Below are 25,696 nucleotides of genomic sequence, written 5' to 3'. Positions count from 1 at the left end.
TCTGACTCCCCTACTTGCCTTCCCCACCTGAGTCGGGAGTCCCCTCCCGCATGCGACCTCCAGTGCAGGGTGCGCCGACTTCCGTGCTCACAGCAAGTGTGGTACAGAATTGGCGCTGGCACGGTCACGGCAGTCAGCAGGAGCTCAGCAGGTAACTGCGGATAAGTCAGAAGGCTAAGCCATCACCTCTGCACTCCTCCTTGTCGAGAGTACTGTCTCCTGCCTGCGGCTGCTCTCCTTGCACAGGCTACTGTGAGGACCAAACTACATGGGATAACTTCCAGCAAGAGCTGGTCTAGAACTTGGCCCCGGAAAGTGCTCCCTGGCCTTACCCATCTCTTGCTGTAGTCCCTGCTTGCCTTAGAGCAACACACCGTTGCTAAATGAGTTGATGCCACTTATGAAAATACCAAGCCCAATCTGTCCCACAGTAACCCTGGCAACCCAGGGTCATTAGGGTTTGTGCATCATGATCTGCAGAACAAAGGATTCAGGTTCCCCAAACTGCAGTTCTCAGAAGTCTTGTTACTGAGCTGTCCTATGCCTTCAAATAGTCAAAGACAGTCAAGATTCTGGGAATTGGAATCCTGTCCATAGGAAAAACTTCCTGACATTGTCTCAAGAGAAAGGACTGAGACCAGGAGCTCCTGCTAATTCCAATCAACAAACACACACAAAGCCTACTCTCCTTCCTTCAGCCCCCATTAATTCTAGTGGTAAGGGGGTGGGTAGTGTCTCAGAGGTGACTTTGAAATGGATCTCAAAGGATGACGTGAAGGACGGATGGGAGGAAAGGGAGGTGGCGGGATTCCAGCCACAGGAATCTCACCACTGAAACGACAATGGGGCTAGGTCTGAAGTGCTACTGCTCAGGGAAATCAGAGTAGGAGTCCTCTTAGCCTTGACTTTAGGGACAGAAGCAGAGGAAGCTGTGGGTGAGGAAGGAAGCCAAACCCACACAAGCTCCTTGCCTGAGCCTCTCCAATGTCAGGATATTTTCTGAGCCAGCATGGTCGTCACCTGCATTCTTCCACATGACCTTCACTCCCATGGGCACTGAAAGCCTACCTTTCCCCCCTCATCACCTAAGGGGGCCCACGCTGGGTTCAAAGAGCCTCACTCAGGCTGAAGGTTAGCACGCTCTGGATGAACTCTCTGGGCAGCCTGCAGTCCCGCTCCCCCCTCCTCAGAGCAGCCCCGCCGCCTGCATCCTGGGGCATGAAGACCCGATCACACCCTTCTCCACTCCCAAGAACCGAGGGGACAGAACCTTCTATGGAAGTAGATGAGGTGGCTGCTGCGCACAGGGCTGTGCACTAGTCCTGCTTGTCCTCACATACAGGTCGGGCCGTCATTCTGCACAATCCTACTGGAAGCAAAGCCCCTCCTCCCACCCCAGCACAATCACTGGCCTGGTTATAACGAAGTACAAAGGACTTTGTTTTCAAGAGGCTTGTGTGCAAACACTTACAAAACCAAGAACAAAGAACATGAACTAAGATCAAGTGGAAGACCTCAAAAATCAGAGACTGAAGGGGGCTATTGTGTGAAGGGCATAAAGCCGAGAGCCACACAGCCTACTGACGTCACCGGCGAGCTTCCTGGGCCATTAATTAGCAATGCTGAGCCACCACACATGGTTATCAGGAGCCTGAGCGGAGCTGCACTGGCTCAAGACACCACCGGGTCCTTTGCAATCTGGCCTCCGGCGTAATGAGGTCAACTGCGAAGCAGAAACACCCGCGGCTCCACTCACGTTGGCCCCCACACTTTGCTGTGCCAAGACCAGTGCTCTCGAATACTGACAGGGAGCTCCCCACGCCCACTCAGTCCCCGTCTGGTGGTGACAATCCCAACGACATTCTCTTGTGCCTCCCACCACTGCCAGAGTCAATAAGGCCAAACTGTCAGAACTCAAGCCAGCGACAGTAGACACACAGGTCCCGCCCTCTCCCGGGGAGACACGTGTCCACTACACATGAAGAGCGGACCGTCACGCCCTCTGTATTTCATAAAGTGTCGCCTGTTCCTCAGAATAACAAAGGCCAGAGCAGAATTATTTTATCACCCTGCGTGTACTTGGCCATGCTTCCTGAAACACATTTCCCTTCCTTGACTAACACACCAAAAATACTTTTGTGAATCTGAAAAGAAAAAAAAGCTGTGCAGAGAAGAAACCTTGAAGAGAATCATCTGTTGATCTTTCCCGCAATACTTCCCAGAATTTCGAATGATTAAACAGGTGTACTTTTAAAAGATCTGGCTACTGGCAAAACCAAGAAGTCAAATAAGGGGAAAACCTCGTCCCTGGGGAAGCAAGTGAATCCAGGTAGGAAAAGGCTCTTATGAGAGGAAAGGCTGTCAAATAAGAGCTAAGAGGAGTTCCCGTCGTGGTGCAGTGGTTAACGAATCCGACTAGGAACCATGAGGTTGCGGGTTCGGTCCCCGGCCTTGCTCAGTGGGTTAACGATCCGGCGTTGCCGTGAGCTGTGGTGTAGACTGCAGACGCGGCTCGGATCCAGCATTGCTGTGGCTCTGGCGTAGGCCGGTGGCTACAGCTCCGATTTGACCCCTAGCCTGGGAACCTCCATATGCCGAGGGAGTGGCCCAAGAAATAGCAACAAAGACAAAAAGACCAAAAAAAAAAAAAAAAAAAAAAAAAAAAAAAGAGCTAAGAAAGGAGGAGGAGGCAAAAGGCCTACTGAATAGAGAGATAAGAAGAGAATTCTTTTTTTTAAGTCTAATGTCGTATTCTCCCTGAGTTGTTCAGGAATCCTTTAAAAAATGTAATCCTTCAGGAGTTCCCATCATGGCTCAGTGGAAACGAATCTGACAAGCATCCATGAGGACATAGGTTCGATCCCTGGCCTCATTCAGCGGGTTAAGGGTCCAGCGCGTTGCCCTGAGCTGTGGTGCAGGTAGCAGACATGGCTCAGATCCCACGTTGCTATGGCTGTGGTGTAGGCCGGCAACTACAGCCCCAATTCGACCTCTAGCCTGGGAACCTCCAAATGCCATGGGTGCAGCCCCCAGAAGACGAACAACACAAAAAAATAAAAATAAAATGTAATCCTTTAATCACATCACTGTGCTAAGGACATGAAATATGTCTTTAAAAGAACAGACCCTTGGCCTTCTCAGTTTTATAAGGTTTCAAACATAACTCTGCAAGTTCCGAACACAAAGCAGCCATGAGGAACCCCAGCTCTGAGCCTCGCTGAAGGAAAGGGCTTACTGTGAGGCCACCCCGCTGGTTTCTGGGCACCAACATCACAAAGGGGCACTGCTGCTCTTTTCTACCTGTCTTCACATGTGGGATGCCAACATGTGGCATTCGAGAAGTAGGGACTTGTGGACTACAAGGAACTCATGCAGTACGTATTTAGCTCAGTATGAACTGAACTGAACCCGACAAAATCCAAGACACATGGAAGAAATAAGGAGCACCTTCCAAACTGAGCTAGTCAGCCGTGCTGTCAGAAGTGTAGGCCGGCATCAGTGGTGCTCAAATCTGGTCTTCGAGCCTGGGAATTACTTCTCTGTATGCCAGGCAATCCTCTAAGTGCATCACACAGTCTCTCTTATTTAATCCTCACAACAATCTTATGAAGCAGGATCACCCACTGTCTTCCCTTTTCTAAGGAAACAGAGACAGCGAAGGCAGGCAGATTATTTACGGTTCATATGGGTAGGGAGGAGTGGAGGCAGTATTCATTCTCATCTTCCAGTGACTTCAGAGCTCAGGCTTTAGGTTGGCCAAAGGTGAGGCAGGTGAACGGGGCCGGAGGAAACCAGCAGCCTGCACCCCTCCCGTTCACACCGCACCATGGAAAAGTTGTCTCTAAACACCACTGTCCTTGGAGTTCCCATCGTGGCTCAGTGGTTAACGAATCCAACTAGGAACCATGAGGTTTCAGGCTCAATCCCTGGCCTCGCTCAGTGGGTTAAGGATCTGGTGTTGCCGTGAGCTGTGGTGTAGGTAACAGATGCAGCTTGGATCGTGGCTGTGGCTGTGGTGCAGGCCAGCAGCTGTAGCTCCCACTGGACCCCTAGCCTGGGAACCTCCATATGCCGTGGGTGCGGCCCTAAAATGACAAAAAATAAAAAATAAACACCGCTGTCCCTCCGGGCCCCAAAACCAAACACAAGGCAGGCCAAGGTCACTCCTGATCTGGCCACAGTCCAGCCAGCCAGCTACTCCAGCACCAGCCACCCGGATGGGAGGGCTGCTCACACCCTCTGCAGGCTCCCATTGCTAGGGTGACACCGAGGAAAGAATCTCCCAGTGGGGGGTAAGAGCTGGTGAAAGAATTCATCCGCAAACCTACCGAGAATAATTAAAGACTCTGAATGCTAATCCTAGCTTGTTTGTGTGACCCCCTTTTGCAGAAAAAGTTAGGCAGGGAAGGACAACCTCTAAACTTGCAATTAAGGCTAGGGGAATGGGGCACTTTTGTTTGGTAGGTGTAATCTGTGTTTAATGAGGGCTTTAACCCAGAAGAGAGCCACTCAGGTGTTCAGTTTGGTAGACTCCTGGTTTCTTTTGTTGGAAAGTTACGGGGCAAAGTTCGTGCCACGCACTGGTAATGTTCTAAACATGGCACAACAATCAGCCTGCAGAGGGTAATTTCTCAACGTCTTTTCATGACGCCAGGGTTCAGCAAGCTCGATAATGACCCACCCAGCCTCCTCCCACAACCCCCAAGTGTTTTTATAGTCACAGGTAATTGCACCCTGGAGAGATTACATCACGTCGTCAGCAGGGTTTGCAGCTGACAGGAAGATGCTCTGCGGATGTTTTGGGAACTACAGCCTCATTTAGCAAACAATTTGCTGTGGTCCCTATTGTTCCCTTCCAAGAATAGACCTGCCTTGGTAAACCGTGTGCCTAAACCAGGACCCAAACAACCAAGCGCCACTGTAGATGAGAACAGAAACAACCACAAAGGGAAACAGGGCAACCCAGGGATGACTCCTGTACCCTTTATCCGGGGAAGAAGACAGACGGTGTCTTTCTTCCTCTGTCAAAATAATCCTCTGAAGGTTGATCTGAATGCCCCAATAGAGCACCCACAAGAAACAGGTCTCAGAGAAGCCTGCCACGCAGCACACGTGGTATGGGTCTCGGCAGAGCATGGCAACAGGGTCAGACAGGCTGAGCACAAACCCCGACAGCTTCACCACCTACCAACTGTTGGTCTCTGAGCAGGTTACCTAGCTTCCCTCTGCCTCAGTTTCTCATTTGTGAAGCAGTTACATGACCATCCAGTTCAAAGGCATTCTGAGAGCTTTAAAATGTGATACCACTGAGTCTGACACATACATGATGCTCCATACACATTGTTTCCTTACCTGTCCTCTCTTCCCAGCTCAGCGTGTGTTGTGTGTTATCTCTGACTCCAGGTCCTTTCAGAGATGGTGAGGTGAGCCAGGGCCACCTGCCAATAGCTCTTTGCCACAGCCCTGTTAAAGGCCAAAGACACACCATTCCCCTGAGAGGCTCGTTCTCAACGTTTTCTGTCTTCAGTAAACACTAGCCGCCTGGCTTTCTCACTCAGCCACACCGAAACTCAAGTGGCTGCCTGCCCTGCTTTAGGTGCTTGTGGCCCCCTGAGTGTCATGGCAATATCTTAAAGGGGAAAACATCAGAAACAAGTAAGATACCGAGTTTTTTCAATAAATATGCTCAGAATAGGGAGCGAGCGAAAATTAAAAGCTTTTTACATGAGTCAGCAAGGTAGCTGGGTTAAGATCACCCAACTAAGCAGATGATGGGAGGCAAAAGGGGGATCCTTCCTCAACTCTTCAAGTTTGACATTTCCTCCTAATCTCTCATCCCGAACCCAATAAATGACTCCAGAGTTTGGGTATGTTTTTTTGTGGGTTTTTTTCTTTTAGCTGTGCCTGCAGCATGTGGAAGTTCCTGGGCCAAGGATCGAACCCATGCCACAGCAACAACCCGAGCCACTGCTGTGACAACACCAGATCCTTAACCAGCTGAGCCACATGGGAACTCCTCTCCAGTTTTTTTTTGTTTGTTTGTTTTTTTGTTTTTTTGTTTTTTAGGGCCACACCCAAGGCATGTGGAGGTTCCCAGGCTAGGGTTCTAATCGGAGATACAGCTGCCAGCCTACGCCACAGCCACAGCAATGCCAGATCTGCACCTCGACCTACACCACAGCTCACGGCAACGCCGGATCCTTAACCCATTGAGCGAGGCCAGGGATCGAACCTCGTCCTCATGGATGCTAGTCAGGTTCGTTAACCACTAAGCCACACTGGGAACTCCTCCAGTTTTGTTTTTCAAAGACAGCAGAGATGTCACCTGCATGAAGTCCCCTGCCCAGCATGACTCAACAGTAGGTCACATACCATCCTTGTTATTATTACTTAGGAATTACACTGCACATGTTATATGACGAGTGCCTCCCCATCATTTTTATTAGTCTATGTAACACTGACCTAACACCCTTAAGTATCTTACTTCTGTTTTACAGGAGACACAAAGAGGTCAAATGATTTACCTAAAGTCATACACAGAGCAAGTTTCTTAAGATCAGGTAGAGAGACCTGGGAGAGGCTGCAAGACGGTTTGGGATCCTAATTCTTCCCCAGTCCAAGAAAGGCAAGTTGCGTGGTATGAACACAGATCTTGTTTTTAAATCTGGTCTTCCCCTGCAGGCGACCAAGTGTGAAGAATAAGATAGGCTTCCTTTGGCCACTCTTTTTTTTTAGGACTGCAGGTCCTAGGGCTCGAATGGGAGCCCCAGCCACAGCAACACTGGATCTGAGCCACGTCTGCAATCTAAACCGCTGCTTGCTGCAACACTGGATCCTTAACCCACTGAGTGAGGCCAGGGATTGACCTGCATCCTCATGGATATTTCTGCTGAGCCACAGTGGGAACTGCCCTTTTGCCACTCTTACAAAGGGAACTTTCAATAATTCTCTACATCTCTGCTCAAGGTATGACCAAGGGAGAAGCTGAACTGAATGCTTTCTGTAACCCCTTCTCTGTCATAAACACAAATCCTGAGCTGCAGATAAGAGGAACCAGGATGGAAAATTGATCCCTGAACAGGACATAGGTAACTTTACCTAGAACTTCATCCCAGAACTCTCAAGTGCCTCTTCACACATGATTCTTTTCTTCTAAACCTGAGCAATTATGACCAAGACTAGGGGCAGTATTTACGCCCAGAAACTGTGCAAATGCCCCCCACCTCCCACCCGGAGGATGTTCGCTGACCCGTACCCAGTGGGATTCTCACAGTTAGGAATGTGCGAGGACACACGAGCATATGCAAGGTCTACAAGAGCTCACTGCGTAACAGGCACCCCACTGAAAAACACCTCTGGAAGGAGTCTTCAGGGGCAACCACAGGAGCAGGTAAGAAATGCAGAGAGAGGAACAGGAGACCTTTCCTGACCTGAAGTGCCTCTCCTCGACTGAGAGTCTTGGTTTCTTGGCAAGCTTGCTTGGCAAGCTGCTCATGGCAGGCACGGCCATACAGGTGTGCTCTGGGTTTCAGGCCAAGGTGTGGGCGCCTCCCCCAAGAAGCCATTCCGGAGAGAGGGAAAAACATCACAACGTGGTGCCCTGAATCTAAGTAATGGTGAACCCCCTTCCCCTGCCTGCACCCTGCTCTGTGCCAGTACATGTGTTTTATGGGGAGTAAAAGACTGGGCAGGGGTGGGGGGTGGGGGTGGCAGGGGAGGAAGGATTCTTTGTAGATGGGGAGGAAATAAAAAACGACACAGCCAACTTTCCCATCCTGGTCTGAGCCCACACTAGAGCCATATATTTTTCCATACTGGAGAATAATAATCCCTTTATCCAGCCAGTCTGGAACCATCAGTCCCTGATAATTGATTTCAGACCCTGGACGGAAAGTTGGGAAGGTGTGGGTAGATGGAAAATGGGGTGGGGGATGGGAAGAGGGAAGGAGGAAGCCCATAAAAGAGAGTGGAGGAACGGGGGGATGGTTTAATGAAGCTCAAGAGGCCAAGGCCTTCAGACATGAAGACAGACGCTCTGCCCGAACACTGCCAAGTAACACGCCAAGACGCTGCCCCAGCAGAGCCCCGGAAAAGGACGGTGGTGGTAGTAGCGCACCAGGCACTAGGCGAGGTTCTGGTCCTGCCCTGCCACGAGCTGGCCCTGAGACCCTGGGCAGGTGCACAGCCTCTGAAGTCCGTCCTAGCCCTGCCCAGTCCTTCTTTCCCATTCCGACAGCCACTCCACTCATGTGCACTCGTATTGAGCACCGTTCATTCTGGGCTGAGGGTAAGGTGGCAAACCTCTTCTATAAAGGGCCAAATATTTTAAAGTCTAAATATCTGGGGCTCGGGTGGGGGGGGCACACGGTCTGTGTCACAATTACTCAACTTTGCCATCACAGCACAGGTGAGGGAACTGAGGCTTACAGTGATAGAGACTCGCTCCAGGTCACAGAGCCGGCAAGCAGAAGGTCAGGGCTCTGAACACGGCTGTTTGAGCCCAAGGCCCGCACCCTTACCTGCACATCACACTCTGACTTCTACACCTCCGTCCTGCCCATGATGACCGCTGGGGGAGGAGGTGACAATGTCATCCCCAGCAGGTTCCTGCACAAAGCCCTCTGGCTGGCTCCCTGCTCTATCACAGCACAGAAGCCCCCACCCTCCGCTCCCTTGGCAACTGCTCCAGCACAGACACGGAATCCCCTCTGCCAGCCTTCGGGAGAAAGGATGGTGTTGAGGCTGCCCCCCACCGCCTGCCCGCCGGTCCCCCCCACCACAGAAGGCTGGCTGGGACTCACCTGAGGCAAGTCCGTCTCCAAGGAGGGTGCTGAGAATCACCAGCCGAAGGAAGACTCCATGTCCTACAGAGGCCGAGGCAAACGCTGAGGTGCTCTTTGGTGCTATCCTGCCATGGCACATCTTTTATCCGTGCAAGTTATTTAAAAAAAAAAAATTAAAAGCCAGAAGTAAGAACTCTGAAGTCAGCCCAGGGTAGATTCACCTACAAAAAAATAAAAAACAAGGACATAAGGTAAGGAAGCCATATGACACGCCAAGTTGAAAGAATTCTAGCAACTGAATTTTTGCTGCCCGGAGAAGAGACAAGCACACAAGTGGCTTTTCAACTCCTCCCTGGGGAAATGCCAGGGCCTACAGCAAGCTGCCACCAGCGTCAGCATCCAGGAGCCAGATCCTTGCAGCAGGACACAGAGATGGAGAAGGCCAGGCTGAGCAGAGCTTTCAGAAACTGCTACAGCTCTGCCCTGCTGCCTGCCTTGGAGGCTCCAGCAAAGAGGATGAGAGAGACAGCTGCTGACAGAGAGCTGCTACACCAGAGTCTGGCTTTGCCTTTGCCACTGGACTCAGAGCAAGTTCAACTAACCAAATAGTAAAAAAAAAAAAAATAGAGGACACGTGTCTTAAAGGGAGAGATGCACCGCCTAGAGAAGGAATGCAGCAGCGGGAGCCAAGGGCCCCTGGCTTGGCCTGCTCAATCACCAGAGGCTGGATGAGCCCTGAGGATCTGCTCTGACTCGACAGCCACGAATTTCAAAAATGGACTAATTAATCAAGGCTCACCCAGCACACCTGCGACCCCAGAGGCCACATGTGTTGGCTGTACTTGACAGTGACTGAGGGGAGAACGGGTTATAACTGTTCATCAGCCCCACCACCCACTCTAGCTCAGACAAAGACTTCAGAAAAATAGGAATCAATATCTTAAAACAAAACAAAACAAAACAAAACAAAACAAAACAAAAACTAGGGATCAAGACTTTTAAGGATTTTTTTCTACTTGTCTTCAGAGAAGTAGAAGGAATGACAATATATCATGATATAGGCCTACTGTATTTTAGTTAACGCATTTGATTTCACTTATTCTAGTTTATAACAGGTATTCCAATTAATAAGGTTACACTTTCGTTTTAAATTCCATACACACCTCCTTCTCCACTAAGGCTTTATGGAAACGGGTACGGGAGCCTGCCATCTGCAACCCTAATAAAGGAGGTCCCTGAGACTTGGCCGGGGATGTCACCCAGACCTGATTTTAACCCATGTATGAAGGCTGGACGCAGGGCTATGCAACCCTTCTGAAGAGAGTTACTGCAAACAGCAATAGGAATGATCTCAGTCCAAAGTAAAACCATCTATGAGGGTCTTCAATGAATATGAGCCAGGGGGTTGAGAGCAGAGCTAGCCACTAGGTCCTTTTCCACTACCACCAAATAGTTATGACTAGCAGTCTTCCGTCCCCAGCTTTTACCCAGACTCCACCTTGAGCCTTTACAGCTAGAGAACAGGCATGGTTCATGGAGAGGTCTGGTGGGGGAGTCTGTGAGTGACCCAAAACAGTACCCAAAACCATGGGTGTGTAAATGTGTGGAATGTGTCAACATTTATGTCGCTAAGAATGATAGGGTCAGAATGCCAGAATTCAAATCTGTTTCCTCTTTTATGACCTTGTAGCCAAATTACTCTCTTGGCCTCAGTCTTCTCATCTGTAAAATGGAGACAGGGCTATGCAACCCTTCTGAAGAGAGTTACTGCAAACAGCAATAGGAATGCACTACACCATCTTCATAGTGTTGATGTAAGGATTAGGATCACAAAGTGCCTGACACAGTGCCTGGTACTTTGCAAGACCTCAGAAAACACCAGCTGCTATTGCCGTCCTGATTATTAAGAAGATCTGAGCACCAGGGATCTTGGAGGTCACCAGGCTTCACCTCCTCTTTTGACGGATGCCAAAACTAAGGTCCAAAGTGTTAAAGGATGTGCCCAGGGCCACCAGCCAGGCAGCAATGGTGTACATGCAGCCACAGCAGGTAACCCGACCAGGCAGTCATCATCCCCTCGAGGCAAAAACCAGTGGCTTATTGAGGATGACACCTGCTGGTGCCACGTCACAGCACGTGCACAACAAATACCTCTGCAATGAACGCACAAGGCCAGGTGAGGGTGGCGTTCAGTGTTTGGCGGACAAGTGGAGGGGATCAGGAAAGATCACGCAGAAGAGGTGATGCCAAACAGACTGCTCAAGGATGTGCCTAGTGGAAAAGGAACTGGAGACGCCAAGTTCAAGTGGATCGGAGCAGTGGGGACAGAGCACTCCTGGTAGATGTTAGAGGCAGGGGCTAGACTAAGTTAAAACTCTATCCAGAAAACCATGCAGCGCTTACAAGGATTATAAATAGGAAAGTTATAACACCAAATTCATTTAGGAAGATCACTCTGGCAAGGATTTTGGAGGACTGGCATGGGGCGGGGGTGGTTACCATGCGGTAAAGACCCTTACATTTAGTATTTTATAATACGGTATATAGAGCTCTCTAGAGGACAATGTGACAATATCTGTCCCCCAAATGCTCATATTCTCTGACCCATCGATTCTGTTGCTATAATCTGTCTTGAGGAATCACATGTATTCAATGATACACACGCAGGATATTCAGTGCATTATTTATACTGGAAACATACTGAAAGGGGACTGAGTGAAATAACTGACCACACACCCATATAACAGAATAACATGCAGTGGTTTAAAAAGAACTGGGGGCTCAGTCTGTACTACTATGGAATGGCTTCCAAAGTTCCTATGTGAGGAAAACCGTTTGTGTGTATGCATGTGTTTTTAAACACACTCACACCCCTGTACACACTGAAAATCTCTCTCTGGAATTGATGCACAAGAAACTGGTAGCTACCAAGTACCATCAGGGAGGGAGGACTGGTATTAACAGGGAAGAAAACTCACCTTTCAGTGTGTGTACTCCCTTCAGCGTCCTTGAGTGCTGTACCTTGTGTCTGCCTTGCCTATTCACACCAATGGATAAAACACAGAATAAAAGTAACACAGCAAGGCCTTCCTGCTGGCAACCTATGTCCTCCCTCAACAGACTGATCGACACTCCAATAAACCTGACTGCTCCCTCTGCAGGAACACAGTCAGCTTCAAGGCTCAGCTCAAGGGTCACGTCCTGGAGGAATTCTTTTTTGACACGTCACACCACGCCCATCGCCAGCAGAACTGACCCCTTTCTTACTCTCAAGTGCCCTGAGCACCCTGCTCTGATCGCACCCTAGCAGGTTATTTCATCTGTTTATCTGTCTCACCCTATTAGGTTCCAAGTTCCTTGAAGGCAGGTACCGGTGAATTACTCAACTTGGAACCTTCAAGAGTCGGCACAGGGCCTGGCACCTGACAGGCAGGCAGCAAATGTCTGCCAAGCTCGTGAATACTCATGGGAGGAGCCAGTATGGAACCAGGGAGAGACGCACACTTATGAGAAGGAAACAGCTGGTTCCCACCTTACCACTTAAAGCAGCTACCTGGGCCAAGGGACCAACTCCATCATGAAGCCTAAGACCTGACCAAGTGCAGAACAAAGATTGAGTGGCGGGAATGCGGGCTCTGCGGAGAAAAGATGAACAGAGGGTAGTCATGGAAAGCTCACACACATGGCTGAGCCAAGGGCTAGTGCTTCGGAAACAGTACAGGGAAAAGTGAATCCCCACCACCCCAGGGTTATCGCCCAAAGTGGGAAAACCCAGCTCCCGTGGAGAAAGGGTCTCACTATATCTAATCATTCAAAGAAAGGATCGGCTTTGAAAACTGAATTAAAAAAAAAAAATAACATCAGTCCTTGAATTGTGGATTTAGATCAAGTAAAAAGAAAAACACTTAGAACAAACTACGACTTGGTATTCATTATCCCTAGAGAAACACAAGCAAAAGACTAAAAAAAAAAAGAAAAAAAATTTCACTTCAGTATTCCTTTGGTATGCTGGTGACCACTTCCCCTGATTTAAAAAAAACCAAAAACGTACGATTTAGAGACAGAAGGTAGAGCAGTGGCTGTCAGGGGCTGGCGGGAGGGAGGAATGGGGAACTGCTGTTTAATGGGTATAGAGTTTCAGTTCTGCCAGATGAAGGGTTACGGAGACGGATGGTGGTGATGGCGGCTTAACATTATGAATGTACTTAATACTACTCTTAAAAATGGTTAAGATGGTGGATTTTGTTTTATGTGTATTTTGCCACAATTAAAAAACAAACAAACAAGCAAACAAAACCAGGGAAAAATTATGATTAAAGGGGAAGCTGGAAGTAACACGCCTCACTTTCCCAGCCTGTGCCCAGCCATCCTCGCAAGGCGTACAGCATCTAAACCAGAGCTGAGGAGACAGGAGACGGCCTGGCGTTACCAGCTGCCACCAACCACCAGCTGGTCCTGAAGGTTCTCTGGCTCCCATTTTCACAGACGGGCTCTGGGGTCTCTCTCTTAGCCACGTGCTTCTCTTTGCATAACCGTCTCCTCCCCCAGCAGCCAGCTTTCCCTTCCAAAACACCAGGTGAGGGGGAGTCATGGAAGATCTGCCTTCTCCCTTCTCATCTTCCTTCCTGGGACTGAGGCTGCCACGCTGACAGCCTGTGGTAAAAGGAGACCCCCGTGAGCTACTGTCAGCCCCTTAGGGTGAGAATCTGGCCTCTCCCCGCTCTGTGAATCCAAAACATCAAAAGCTGAGTGACTGTGCTCTGCTGAGGGTGACGTTAGGAACACTCGTCTCCTGTCCAGAACGGGCCTCCAAGAGGAAGACTCTGAACTTGGGCAGGAACTTCCCTCGTCTCTGCCTCTGGTTCAGCATCTGCAAAATGGAGCTGCTGCTTCCTTTGAATTCTCTCACCAGCTCCTGTGAGGCTCCAGGGGGACAAAATGTAAGGGACTGCTCTGGAAACCCATAAGGCTCAGGTCCTTCTATTTCCAGTCTGAGCCGACAAGCCGAGACGGCAGAGGGCGACCTGAGAAGCTGCTCGTAAAAACGATGACAGGCATGGCAGGCTTCTGGTGCTGAAAACAACCTGTAACTCAAGCTCAAAGTTCACATAGTTTGCTTGCTTGCTGTTGCCATAGATGCTTCCAGATTAACCAAAGAGCCTGCTCAGATTAACGATATCCTTAGAGTCACCTTGAAAAATGACTCCCAGCCTAGGGAGGCAGCAGCACTGGCAGGGCCAGGCGTGAAGCAGCCAGGGCCCCCGGTCCCCTAGACAGCGCCAGAGCCGGATCTCCACAACCCACAGGCCTGGTCGCCCTGGGGCCTATCCCTGCGATGGGGAACGTCACAGTCGTGTCACGGTCGTGTCACACTCTTCGGAGCTCTCCTCTGTGGAGGCAGAGGGTCCTGCCCGGGCCAAGCTTGGCTCCCAGGGGTGAGGTGGGTTTCTCTACAGCTCCATGAGCTCAGCCTCGGTTCACACAGAATATTCAGGACAGATTATTCCCTAAACCACAGCCATCTCTCCATGAGTCATGAGAGGGACCTGGACAGGTAAAGCCAACATAAATCCTTTCCTTGCCTCAGACTAGTCTGGAAACTCTAGAATAAGCATTAGTTCCTTTGATTAGCCATCGTCACCAAGCCCGATACCGCCAGGTGACCAGGGGGAGACAAAGGAACAGTTCATGAAGTCGGAACAGAAGTCAACCATGACGTCCTAGCCTGTGAAGATAAGAAGCGCTAACTGTGAGGTCCAAAGCTCCCCAGAGGGTTTAGCAAGAGAAGGGGTGCCCTCCCTTACCTCCCCCTGCGAGGTCCCCCCTCTTCTTCTCTCCCACTCACCCTAAACTGGCTGAGCCACAGCTGCAAAACATACAAAAATGTTTATCAGATCTTAATGCCTCCCACTCCCCCGCCTCCAAACGACCAAATGACATGACTTCTAGGTGCCTTCAGTTTACTCTTTTCCTCCCTGGAGATAAACAGCTCCTTCCAATCCTGCTAACAACCTCTGTATCGCCCCCTTCTCTTGTGCCACTAACTTCTGACAGCTTCTACAGGCACAAGGTTGTCTGCTGGACTTTGGAGATCCTTGACAGCCATAATGTTACTTTATCCATTTCCTTTTCATCTCCCTCTCCAAAGCCCAAAGGACCCAAATATCAAATCTGTCTTCAAACTGACCTGCTACAAACCACAAAGCTAACCCTCAGCTTTTCTCAGAAGCCACCTAAGCCAGGGTAGGGGAGGTGTCTTGTCTGTCTGGAAATGCTCACTGCCTCTTCTCGGTCTCACACCTTCCCCTGCCCTGCTCCTCACGCTGCAGACAGCAAGAATACCAGCAGACACCCTAAACCTTCTACAGTCTCCAACATCTCTTTCCTAGAACCTAGCAGCAGGATGACTGTAGCATGGACCTGAATGCAGGAGACAGCCCTGAGTCCCGGCTCCACCCCTCAATGGTGGGTTGGCCTCAGGCAAGTCTATCACGCCTCCTGGTCCTCAGGGGACGGGTCTGGATGATCCCCAATTGTCCCTTCAGCTCTAAGGAATCTGGAATGTCTTCTAGGGAAGAGGAGGAGCCCAGAAGTATTTCCTTTGAAAACATATGTCAACAAAAGGTCCCACTAGAAGGAAGAAATGTTAAATCCATCCTCTATTCCTCGTGAGCGGTCCTCTCCCCCTGCAGCTCCCCCAACCTATCCCAGCATCCACCTCCCTCTGCACTGCAGCAAACTCAGGAGACTCCACTTTCCCATTTAGAGCTTAATCAATCCATCAGCACATTTGTATAGGCCATCTGTACATAGTGTTCCTAAAGTGCTTTCCAAAAATAACAAACATCTAACAACAACAACAAAAGCTTCTGCACACGCGTGTGCACACACACACACACACACACACAAGGCAATAGGAGTCGAAAGAGAAAAGGCAGAAGAGAAGGACAGAAGAGAAGAAAACAAGACAGTCTCAAGACAGGACAGAAAAAAGGAGAGAGAAGGCGGAGTGCCTGTGAGCAGGAACTTGGCTCAGGCCATAAATTTCTGGCTCCGAAGGCAGGAAACTACTTCTTTAGACAGACGGGCTGAACTAGGACAAATCACTTCGCCTCTCTGAGCCTCTCTTTCCTCATCAGTAAAACGAAACAATTCAAATGCATCTCTCTCAGGAAGGCTGGATCTATGGAAAGATCCTGGCGACCTGGGCCAGCATCTCTGGTCTGCTTGGATGGTCTCAGTTGGGTGGTCCAGGGTAAGTTAGTTTCAGTTCCCATCTATAAACTAGGTTAAGTAACAGCCACCTCACTGGGTTGTCATGAGGTAGAAATAAAGATGAATCTAAAGGCTCAGGACAGTGTGTGGATTTTTTTTTTTTTTTTTTGGTCTTTTTGTCTTTTTAGGGCCACACATGCGGTATATGGAAGTTCCCAGGCTAGGGGTCAAATTAGAGCTGTAGCTTCGGGCCTACATCACAGCCACAGCAGCACCAGGTCCAAGAGCACGTCTGCGATCTACACCACAGCTCATAGCAATGCCAGATCCTTAACCCACTGAGTGAGGCCAGGGATTGAACCCACATCCTCATGGATACTAGTCGGGTTCATTAGCCCCTGAGCCACAACGGGAACTCCAGTGTGTGGAATACTGGGCCCACAAATTAGTGCTGGCGAAGGCCCCTTCCTGCTCTAACAGCCTGTGACTGAGCCCCCACCAGACTGCCAAAGGTCACCACTTCAGCTGGGCTGGAAATGTATGCCCTGAGAATAGGCTCAAAACACAAAGTTAGTTTAGATAAAAGAAGAGCCAGTGAGTTCAAGCGAACCTCCAAAAGTCTCGCCCATAAAGTGCTAAAAATATTTCTTTTAAGGAACTTAACATTCCCTCCCCTCAATGTTAATAATCTTGTATGTAAATATACTGAAATGTTATTTGTGTCTCAGGGAACCTAGGTTTTCTAGCCCGAATATATTGTAGCAAAGGATAAGGACACAGAGCTTACATGTCTGAGACACATACACACATGCACATACACACACTCACTACCTCATTATATAGGTGCCACTACCCTCACTTTACAGATACATGGAACTGAAGGGACCTCGAAGTCTTCCCTCCTCCTGCTTTCCTACTGCAAAGGGCTCCCTGCTCTTTTTTCCAAATACAAGGTCAAGCTTATTTGCATCTCCTCTGGGAAGACTCATCAGTTGAGCCCACAAGTATGACAGGCTCTTCTGAACCCAGAGTATCACTGCCTGGAAGACTGGGAGAACCCATCGTATCCTTCCCCAAGGCCTGCTCACAGTGACTTAACTGCTGAATGCTGCATTTACTGCAGGTAGTAAATGCCTACAGAGACAACCAACTCTGCCTCTGTCTATGCCCCAAAGTGCTCAACATTTACTTGTTCACTGAAAGAGAAAAAAAGATAAACCCAAAGGTATATATAACTCCTGTAGGAAATACAAGATGGCACAGTAGCAGCAGATATAAAACATGAGGGGAAATGGGTACATAAGTCCTAAAGTTTTGCCAGGTAGCAAAACAGATGCTTGGCAGAAGTGACTGAAATTGGTTCCTGGAGCCCAGAGATACATCTATGTGTCATCACACCCCTCTGCTTGGTTCCCATCAGAGCCGAGTGGAGCAGGCTTCAATGCCCACTTGGCAAATACACTCTGGGAAGCTGATTTGCTAAATCTGATTTCTTAGGGCTCTGTGTTTGCAGTGACTATACTGCAATTCAGCAAATATTTACTGGCTGTCTTCAGTGCAAGGCTTGGGTGAACAGAGAGATGAAGTGGGACACAGCTCCTACTCTCAAGGAATTCACAATCTAGTGAGAGGAACTGCATGTTTATCTATACAACGCTGTGAAACTGTTACTAGGTTTTGTTTTTAATTTTAAAAAGTGGCGTGAGAACACAGAGGAAATTAAGAATGAAGGCTTCTGGTTGGGAGGTGGGGGGGCAGTCAAAGAGAAAGCTTTGAGCTGGACCTTGAAGACTGTACACAGATTTGGTGAGCTCTCTGGACAGCGTTGCATGAATAGTGCTAATTACAAAGGAAGAAAAAGAAGAGGAAGAACAATTCACCAAGAGGATGGCAGAGGGAGAGAGGAGAAATAAATAGCGATAATTTTGTCTGTCAAGACCCTCTGAATGCTGCTGTCGGCAGCAAGAAATAAATATCTATCTACCTTCATTCATGGGGATGTTTAGGTGCTAGATTTAGGTTTTCAAATATGTACTCACTCATAGCTGTGCAGGAAACACCTCCTCCAGGTCAAAAATAGCAAACCCAAGAGAACTGGCTAAAGCAGTTATGTTTACTTTTTACCATCTCTGTGGACTGCTTTCCAAAGGCCCACAAGTGGGATGGTATAAACAGGTCTGTGTCACTTCCTGGTTCTCAGGCCTTCTGCTACATTCCCAGTCGGTCTGGGAAGGCTGCCTATTTAAAAATAAACTGTAAAAACTCACCCAAAACCCCAACTCTAAACCACTCTTTCCTCTGCTTCATTCGGTTTCACTGAAATTAAAAGGGGCTGAACGAGAAATGAGACAAAAATGACCAGCGAGAATAAATTTCCAGGTGAAAACAAAAATACAGGCTCCCTGAGCTCAAGGTCAGGAGACTTGGAGTCTGCTCATGTTCTGCCTCTAACCAGAAAACTTGACCTTGACTAAGCAAGACGCTTCATCTCTTTGCACAAATAGCTGCTCAGCATCCTCTTAACCCGAATATAGTTATCCAATCTTTCTGGACCTCAGTTTCCTTATCTATAAAAATAGCACTAATAGTAGCTACCTCCCAAGGCTACCACAAGTATCATACGGGAAATACATGTAAAGCACTTAGCATAGTAAGTCACCAAAAATGCTAAGTGTTATAGTTATTTCCAGCCATCATTACCGTCACCATCATCTGAAAATATAAGGGTTGAGCTAGATGACCACTGCTTAAAGAGCATCTCTGGCTCCAAAATCCTGTAACTCTTCAAGTCATCGTCTCCTTTTCTTCCTTCTCTCTTTTCTTTCCTTTTTTTTTAAGGGCATTAGATAGAAAGAAAGGGAGGTCAACTTGGGGAAGCATGACAGTTACAAACGCATCCTCAATGTTTATGTTAGAAAATACAACTAAGGAAACCCATCAATGAGCTAAAGGGGGCAGGTCACTCTCCCCAGGGGAGAAGTCTTACCTATTACTTGCAATGAAGCCACAGCACACAGCAAGTTCACCCCGAACACACTGCCTCTATTGCCCTGTGCATGAAGGACAAACGCCCTCCTGCACCAGCACAATCCAATTTCACCCACTTCATCTTTAACTAGGAGCAGCTCCTTGGAGAGCCCTACAAGAGAGCAGGTGGCCAATCCACCCACTTCTAATAATGACTAATCCCCCCGCAAAGTATTCCTGTTTTGAACCCAAAAAAAGTGCCTTTTCCTTAATATCATTTGAATGTGGTCAAAAATCAAATGTCCTTGTCCCCAAATTAGAGTGAAATCAGAGGTGTTTGGCTTTATCAAGGCCAAAGTGCTAAACTGTAACTAAAATCAGATGAAATTTAAAAAACGTTTTCTCTTATTCACTCAGCATCCACAATGTGCCAAAGGTTGTAGAAGCGCCAAAAATGAACCGGCTTGAGATGAGTGAGAGCAATAAAAGGTAATGCCTAGGTTTTTGGCCTGTGACTGGGTGAAAGGCTGAAGGTACCGGAGGAGGAAAAGAACAAGATGGACGGCAGGCCTTGGTGAAGAATGTGATGAATGTAACTCAGGTTATTCTCAGACGGGCTGAATTACAGGTGCTTAAAGGATATCCAAGTAGAAAGATCGAGCAGGTAAATCAGAAATGAGGATGAAGCTCTGCAAAGTGCTCCAAGCTTGGGATACAGCCCTGGAGTTATCAGCCTGTACATGAGGGTTCAAATCATGTGAAATAGATGACCTCACCCGGGTGAGAGAGTTGAGTGAGAAGAGACTCAAGACAGAATCCTCGGGAGAACACGTAACTTTCCAAACAGGCACATCGAGGAAGGGGAGACCAGGGAAGGCACCCTAAAAAGCACAAGGAGAGCAGGAGCCTGTGCATCACAGCTGTCAAGGGAGGGATGCAAGGAGGATGTGAGGAGGAATGGCAGATGCAGCAAAGGTCCAGTAAATGAAGACTAAAATAACGCCACTGGGCTATCACTAGTGATCTCAGCAAGAACAATTTGACTATACTGGTGAGGCCAGATCAGGCTGAATTTAACATGAATTCAAAGTGAGAAAGCAGACACAATAAGGGCAAAACTTTGGCAGGGGGGAAGGAAGGAACTGGAAAAGAAGGGAGAAGACAGACTAGATGATGGCTAGGAGGAATGTGTATAAGTTGTACCTTCTCGGTTAACCCAAGGATTTGAGTTAAAGCTTCTGGAACTTCCCAGACAGCTCAGAGACACCCCCAACCCCATGGAGTGTCCCCTGAGCTGACACTCCTACATACTATGATTTGGCCAATGCTAAGGAGACGCTGGAGATGAATATTTAAGACCTGCCTGCTTCCTTAATCTCCAACAAAAGCAAAAGGCTCTCCATGCCATCACCCCTCTTCCAAAACGCCTACTTCTTCTGTAGGATTCAGGACAAGTGGTCAACCTAGTGGCAGGGCCAGAGAAATGGCCTTTCCCAGTGTCTCTCAGGCCTGAAAATTCTCCATAAATATGGTCTCAGTTTCTGCTATTTCCCTCCTTTCCACTCCAATGTCACCTGAGTATTTTCCCTGGAGCTTCTGGGTCAGGTTCAGGATCCTAGGAGCATGTTCTTCACCTCCATCTGCTGAAGCTTAACAGTCCCAGAGAACTTCCCAGAGAGCTCAGAGACACCCCCAACCCCATGGAGAGTCCCCTGAACATTCAGAGCAAACAAGACACTGTCTTCTGGCTCCACATGCTCTCCACCTTGTGTAAGTTCTGAGATGCCTCCTAATTTACAACCAAACCATGACTCTTCCTGTTCTCCTCCTCACAACTTGCCCAAACTTCCTGTCAGCTGTCAAGGCTGGACTATGAGGCTTCAAGCAAAAATGAAACGCGGGAGCCTGCCTACTACTGTTCCTTCCCCCATGATTAGTCCCACGCCCCAGCCCCACCTCTGCCCTTACATGACCCCCTCTAGGTATAGCGTCCCTCTAGTTCTAGCTCCAGCCACACCTCCAGCTCTCTCCATCAGGCCTGGGGAAGAAAGAAATCCGATTAATCCACAAGAAGGAATATTCCCTTAGATCTCCAAACACAGGCTCAAAAATAATCAAATTAGTCAAAGTTCAGGCAGAGGTAGCAAATGAAGAACTTCATAAAATCCAGGGATTATTCTAGAAGATGTTAAGAGGGATTGTGATAAACATGGCAGATGAGAAAGGAACATCAGCAGTTCCCATTGTGGCTCAGCGGTAACAAACCAGTATCCATGAGGACATGGTTCGATCCCTGGCCCCAGTCAGTGGGTTAAGGATCTGGTGTTGCTGTGAGCTGTGGTGTAGGTCACAGATGTGGCTCGGATCTGGTGTTGCTGTGGCTGTGCCGTAAACGGGCAGCTGCAGCTCCGATTCAACCCCTAGCCTGGGAACTTCCATAAGCCACCGTTGCGGCCCTAAAAAAAAGAGAGAGAGAAAGAAACATCATAAATTAATGAGGGAATCTGATATCTCCCTCCAGACAAGGTATCTGGACTAATTCCCAACACAAACCTTTCCTAAGGAACTTACAGACTTCATTCAACACATATAATGGACATCTACTCATGCTAGATTCCATGTATGGTACAAAGATGGGGGGGGAGGTCACAACTTTAAAGAGTTTACAATCTACTGGGCTCCCCAGCAGACAGGTAACACAAATAACTACAATGAGGCGGAAAGTAAAAACACATGGGAACACACAGCCAAAGTGTCAAAGACAAAACAGGAATGTAAATGGCAGCCAGAAGAGGGAAATAAAAGCTATTTACAGAATCAATTACCATGTGGCTTTTAGAGTCATACAAAAGGTAATTCAAATCCTAATTCTGCCTCTTGCTTCTGAGGGGTGCGGGGTGTTCTGCTTGACCTGCAGCGAGCCTCTGCTTTGTCGTATATAAAATTAGGGTAGACATACCTATTTCATAGAATTGTGAAGAGTTCGTGATTCACACATTTTTAAAGAGTTTAATATAGTATTTGGCACGGAGTGAAACCAGGTTAAGATGGAAGGGCCACTGCACATAGAAATTCAGCATTCCTCCTCTCCCCCCACAGGACTGTCAGGGCCTTAAATGGGCAGGCAGCTGAGCACCTGCTATTTGCTCATCGAATTGTGCCTATTCAATTAGTTACCCAGGTACAATGGGATGATGGTCTGGAGGTACAGGAAAGAGCTCCAAGAGTACGTATATGTGTACGTTCATGCCAGGATAACTCCTGGAAGCACACACCCAGGGTTCTGCTAGAAAGCATAGCATTAGATCACAGGTACAGTTACAGATTATACCATGTACAGCGTGACACTACACCATGCTTTTCTTTTGGACAATGTAGGTATTCAATAAATGACAAACTGACATGAACCTGCTTGAATTCCCAATAAAATTTGTCTCAATGGATCCATTCAGCAAGTAAACATAGGCAGACAAAGACATTCAAGGTTAAAAATTGGTCTGAGAAGTCTAATGGAATAACAGGGTCTAGATTTACTCACCTTTCTTAACAACTAAAAAAGATATGATGCATGAAATAATGTTTTTCAGATATTCAACAACAGCAGCAAAGGGCAGTGATCCTTGAGAAAAGAGAAAGAAATAGAGTGAGCCCTACTAGTGCCCCATCTAACTCCCTAAGGCATCTTCGGGCCACAGAGTAGGGATAGCAAAGCTGAAAGCATTCAACAATTCCACTGGGCTGAAGAGACAGAGTTGGGAATTTGGGGATGCCAAGATGCCTGGAACATGTAGGGCAAAGTAACCAAAAGGAGGGAGCTATAGAGAGAAAAAACTCCAGAGACTTGCAGAGGTTGAGTCCTGATCCATCATATGTTTGCAGAAACTAGCAAGGCTGAGGGAAGAACCACAGGGAAGGAGGCAGCTTTTCTCCCAGAGCTCAGAGAGCCAGAAATTTACAGGTTCCCACTGGCCAAAGTGGAAAAATCTAATCACGAGGCACTGGAAGGAATCTTCAGAAGGGTTTGGCCTCAGAAGTGGGGCTATCCTAGCCCTAGACTAAAAGCTGGCTTGGACCCACTCTACAAAGCTGAGAAGCAAGGCCTGAAAGCATCAAACCAATTCTAATTATTAACTGAATTGCTCCTGAGAACAAAGCCAAAAAGTATTTAAAGGAATACAAAAGTTCCAGCACCCAACAATGTGCGACTATGGCTTCAACTCAAAAATTAACAAGCATGCAAAGAGGAGTTTCCGCTGTGGTGCAGCAGGTTAAATACCTGACATTGTCTCTGTGGTGGCGTGGATTCGATTCCCAGCCCAGCACAGTGGGTTAAGGATCTGGTGTTGCAGCAGCTGTGGCGTAGGCTGCAGCTGTGGCTCGGATTTGAACCCTGGCCCAAGAACTTCCATATGCCGTGGGTGTGACCAAAAAAGAAAAAAAAAATTAACAGGCCTGCAAAGAGTCAGAAAAATATGACCATGACATATGGTCACATGATGAGAACAATCAAACAACAGAAACAGACTTAGAAATGACACAGATGACAGAATTAGTGGACAGGGATGTTCTTATCTCTATGACAAATAAACTCTACGCGTTCAAGAGAAAAGAGGAAGGCGTGAGCATGATGAGGAGAGCTATGCAAGGCATAAAGAAGACAAATTGAATTTGTAGAGGGGTAAATACAAATATCTGAAATGAAAAATATACAGGATGGGGTTAACAGATTAGACCCTGCAAAAGGAAAAAAAAAAAATTAGTGAACTTGAAAACCTAACAACAGAAATTACCCAAAGTGATACACACAGAAACATCAGTCATCAGGGTGACAATATCGAGCAGCCTAACAGGTGTGTAACTGGAGCATGAGGAGGGTGCATGGGTAGGCACAATTTTTTAAAAAATAATGACTGAAAATTTTCCAAATCTGATGAAAACTATAAACTCATAGATTCAAGAAGCTCATCAAACTCCAAGAAGAAGAAGCGCAAAAAGAAAATACAAGGCACATCACAGTCAAAATGATGAAAATTAGCATTAGAGAGAAAATATTAAGAGCAGCCATGAGAGAGTAGGAGAGGAACAAAGAATTCTAGCAAGTCTACTGTTATAAACAATGCAGCCCACGAGGCAATGGAGCATCATGTTTAAAGTATTGGGAGAAAAAAATCAATCTGACACCAGTTAAGGACCAGTTAAGGACCAGTCTGACACCAGTTAAGTTCCCATCATTTTTTGTGCTCCGCAGTAAGATTTTTCAGGGAGGCCTGCAGTGAGCACAGGATGGAAGCTCAGTGGTCTTAGAATCATTTGCAAGTACAGTATCCTATGAAGAATAAAAAGGGGTTAAAGACCATCTCAGGCTCATACAAAGGGGCATTTACCCATGTTTTATAACTATGTACTCAGAACATGAGAGATTACAGCTCTGATGTAGACAACACAACACACTGGCAAATAGACAAGAAAGGTCTATCAGAGGATTCATCGCATAGCAGAAGAAAACCAAGTAGGAAATAAATCGTAAATCTCATTAAGGATTGAGTTAGCCCCACCAGAGGGAGGGGGCCTCTCTCCCTTCAACGACACAGCTATTGATTAATATGGCTGACTGGCCTTTACAGATTCAGATGAAATTTTTTTTTTTTTTTTTTTTGGAAAATGAGAGCACGCTCCTTGAGAAGTAGGTAAGAATAACTCAGAGGTGGCTGGGTGGTATTCCATTTTTAGCTATGCGATCCAGCCCAGGGTAGCACAACCTCCTCCTCATTAAGCACCCTGGGTGGCACCTCACTCTTCCGAGTCCAGGCTGGGGCTCTACCCTCCAGGGGTAAAGGGCATTTATCTGTCCCAGGCACTGGCTGGTCTGGTCTCCCCACTAAATTATAAACTAACTACAAGGTCCCAGGAAAACCGGGGCCCCATCTGTTTTTTATGCTTTCTTTGTAACTCTGAGACAACCCCGTTTTCAAAATACCACTGCATAAGTGCCTAAGACGGAGGGACCCTCCTTCACAAAATACTTGCTGCCCGAACTAGTGGTTTTCAGCTCGGGGCTCTTTTACACCCCACCCCCGACCCAGAGTATCTGACAACATCGGGAGGCATTTTTGATGGTCATAACTTGGGGGGAGTGCTACTGGCATCTAGAGGGTAGGGCTCAGGGATGCCACTAAACATCCTACAGGACAGCCCCCCTAGAACAAAATTATTTGGCCCCAAATGTCAACAGTGCTGCAGCTGAGAACCCTGGCCTTAGGGGACCAGAGCTGAGCTGCAGCAGATGCCAACAGATGTGTGCGCATCTCACAAATTCCCTCATACCACTGGAAGGCCTCTTGTCCTACCACCTGTCCCTGAACATCTGGATCCTCCTGTTGTCCCTAACTCAGGTTTATGGTCCCTCAGAGAGAGAAGCTTAAGAGTTCAGACACCTGGGTTTTCTGTCCAGCTCTGCCACTAGCCACACTGCATTTGCCACAAAACTCTTCTGGGCCCATTTCCTCCTCTGTAAACTAGAAGGGTTGGAAAAGATGATTGAACAGTTCTTTCAGCTCTAAAAATTCTATTTGAAACGCTAGCTTTGGCCTTATTGTGAGCCAAAGAGAAAGGAGAAGGATCCAGCTTAGCGGTAAGTGTGCAGATCCAGCTCTTCTACCGTGGAGCCCAAACTTGGCCAAGGGGAGCTCCAGAGAAGCCAGGAGCTCAGGTACAGGGGCCCAGGAAAGGCC

The 25,696-nt window shown here is 47.9% G+C and overlaps 1 protein-coding gene across 8 annotated transcripts in view; it reads right to left on the bottom strand.

Annotated features, from left to right (window-relative positions):
• Positions 1 to 25,696, bottom strand: part of SUSD6 (sushi domain containing 6) — a 90,472-nt gene that overhangs the window by 39,155 nt on the left and 25,621 nt on the right. For 4 of the 8 annotated variants that reach the window (XM_001926947.6, XM_013978303.3, XM_084969584.1 and 1 more), the window contains exon 2: positions 8,802 to 9,004. In XM_001926947.6, the coding sequence (XP_001926982.1) occupies positions 8,802 to 8,922 (121 nt within the window). In that variant the 5' untranslated portion in view covers positions 8,923 to 9,004. Of the gene's footprint in view, positions 1 to 5,352; positions 5,464 to 8,801; positions 9,005 to 11,761; positions 15,193 to 25,696 lie in introns of those variants that run through there. The other 4 variants (XM_084969580.1, XM_084969581.1, XM_084969582.1 and 1 more) reach the window with 3 other exon arrangements.

Source organism: Sus scrofa, chromosome 7 (genome assembly GCF_054392235.1).
Source record: "Sus scrofa isolate SSC_HxYL_T2T_F1_AM1 chromosome 7, Sscrofa_HxYL_maternal_Yorkshire_Landrace_v2.0, whole genome shotgun sequence".
NCBI lineage: Eukaryota > Metazoa > Chordata > Mammalia > Artiodactyla > Suidae > Sus > Sus scrofa.
The sequence above is the reverse complement of the archived record's forward strand: the minus strand, read 5'-3'. Positions and strand labels throughout refer to the sequence as shown.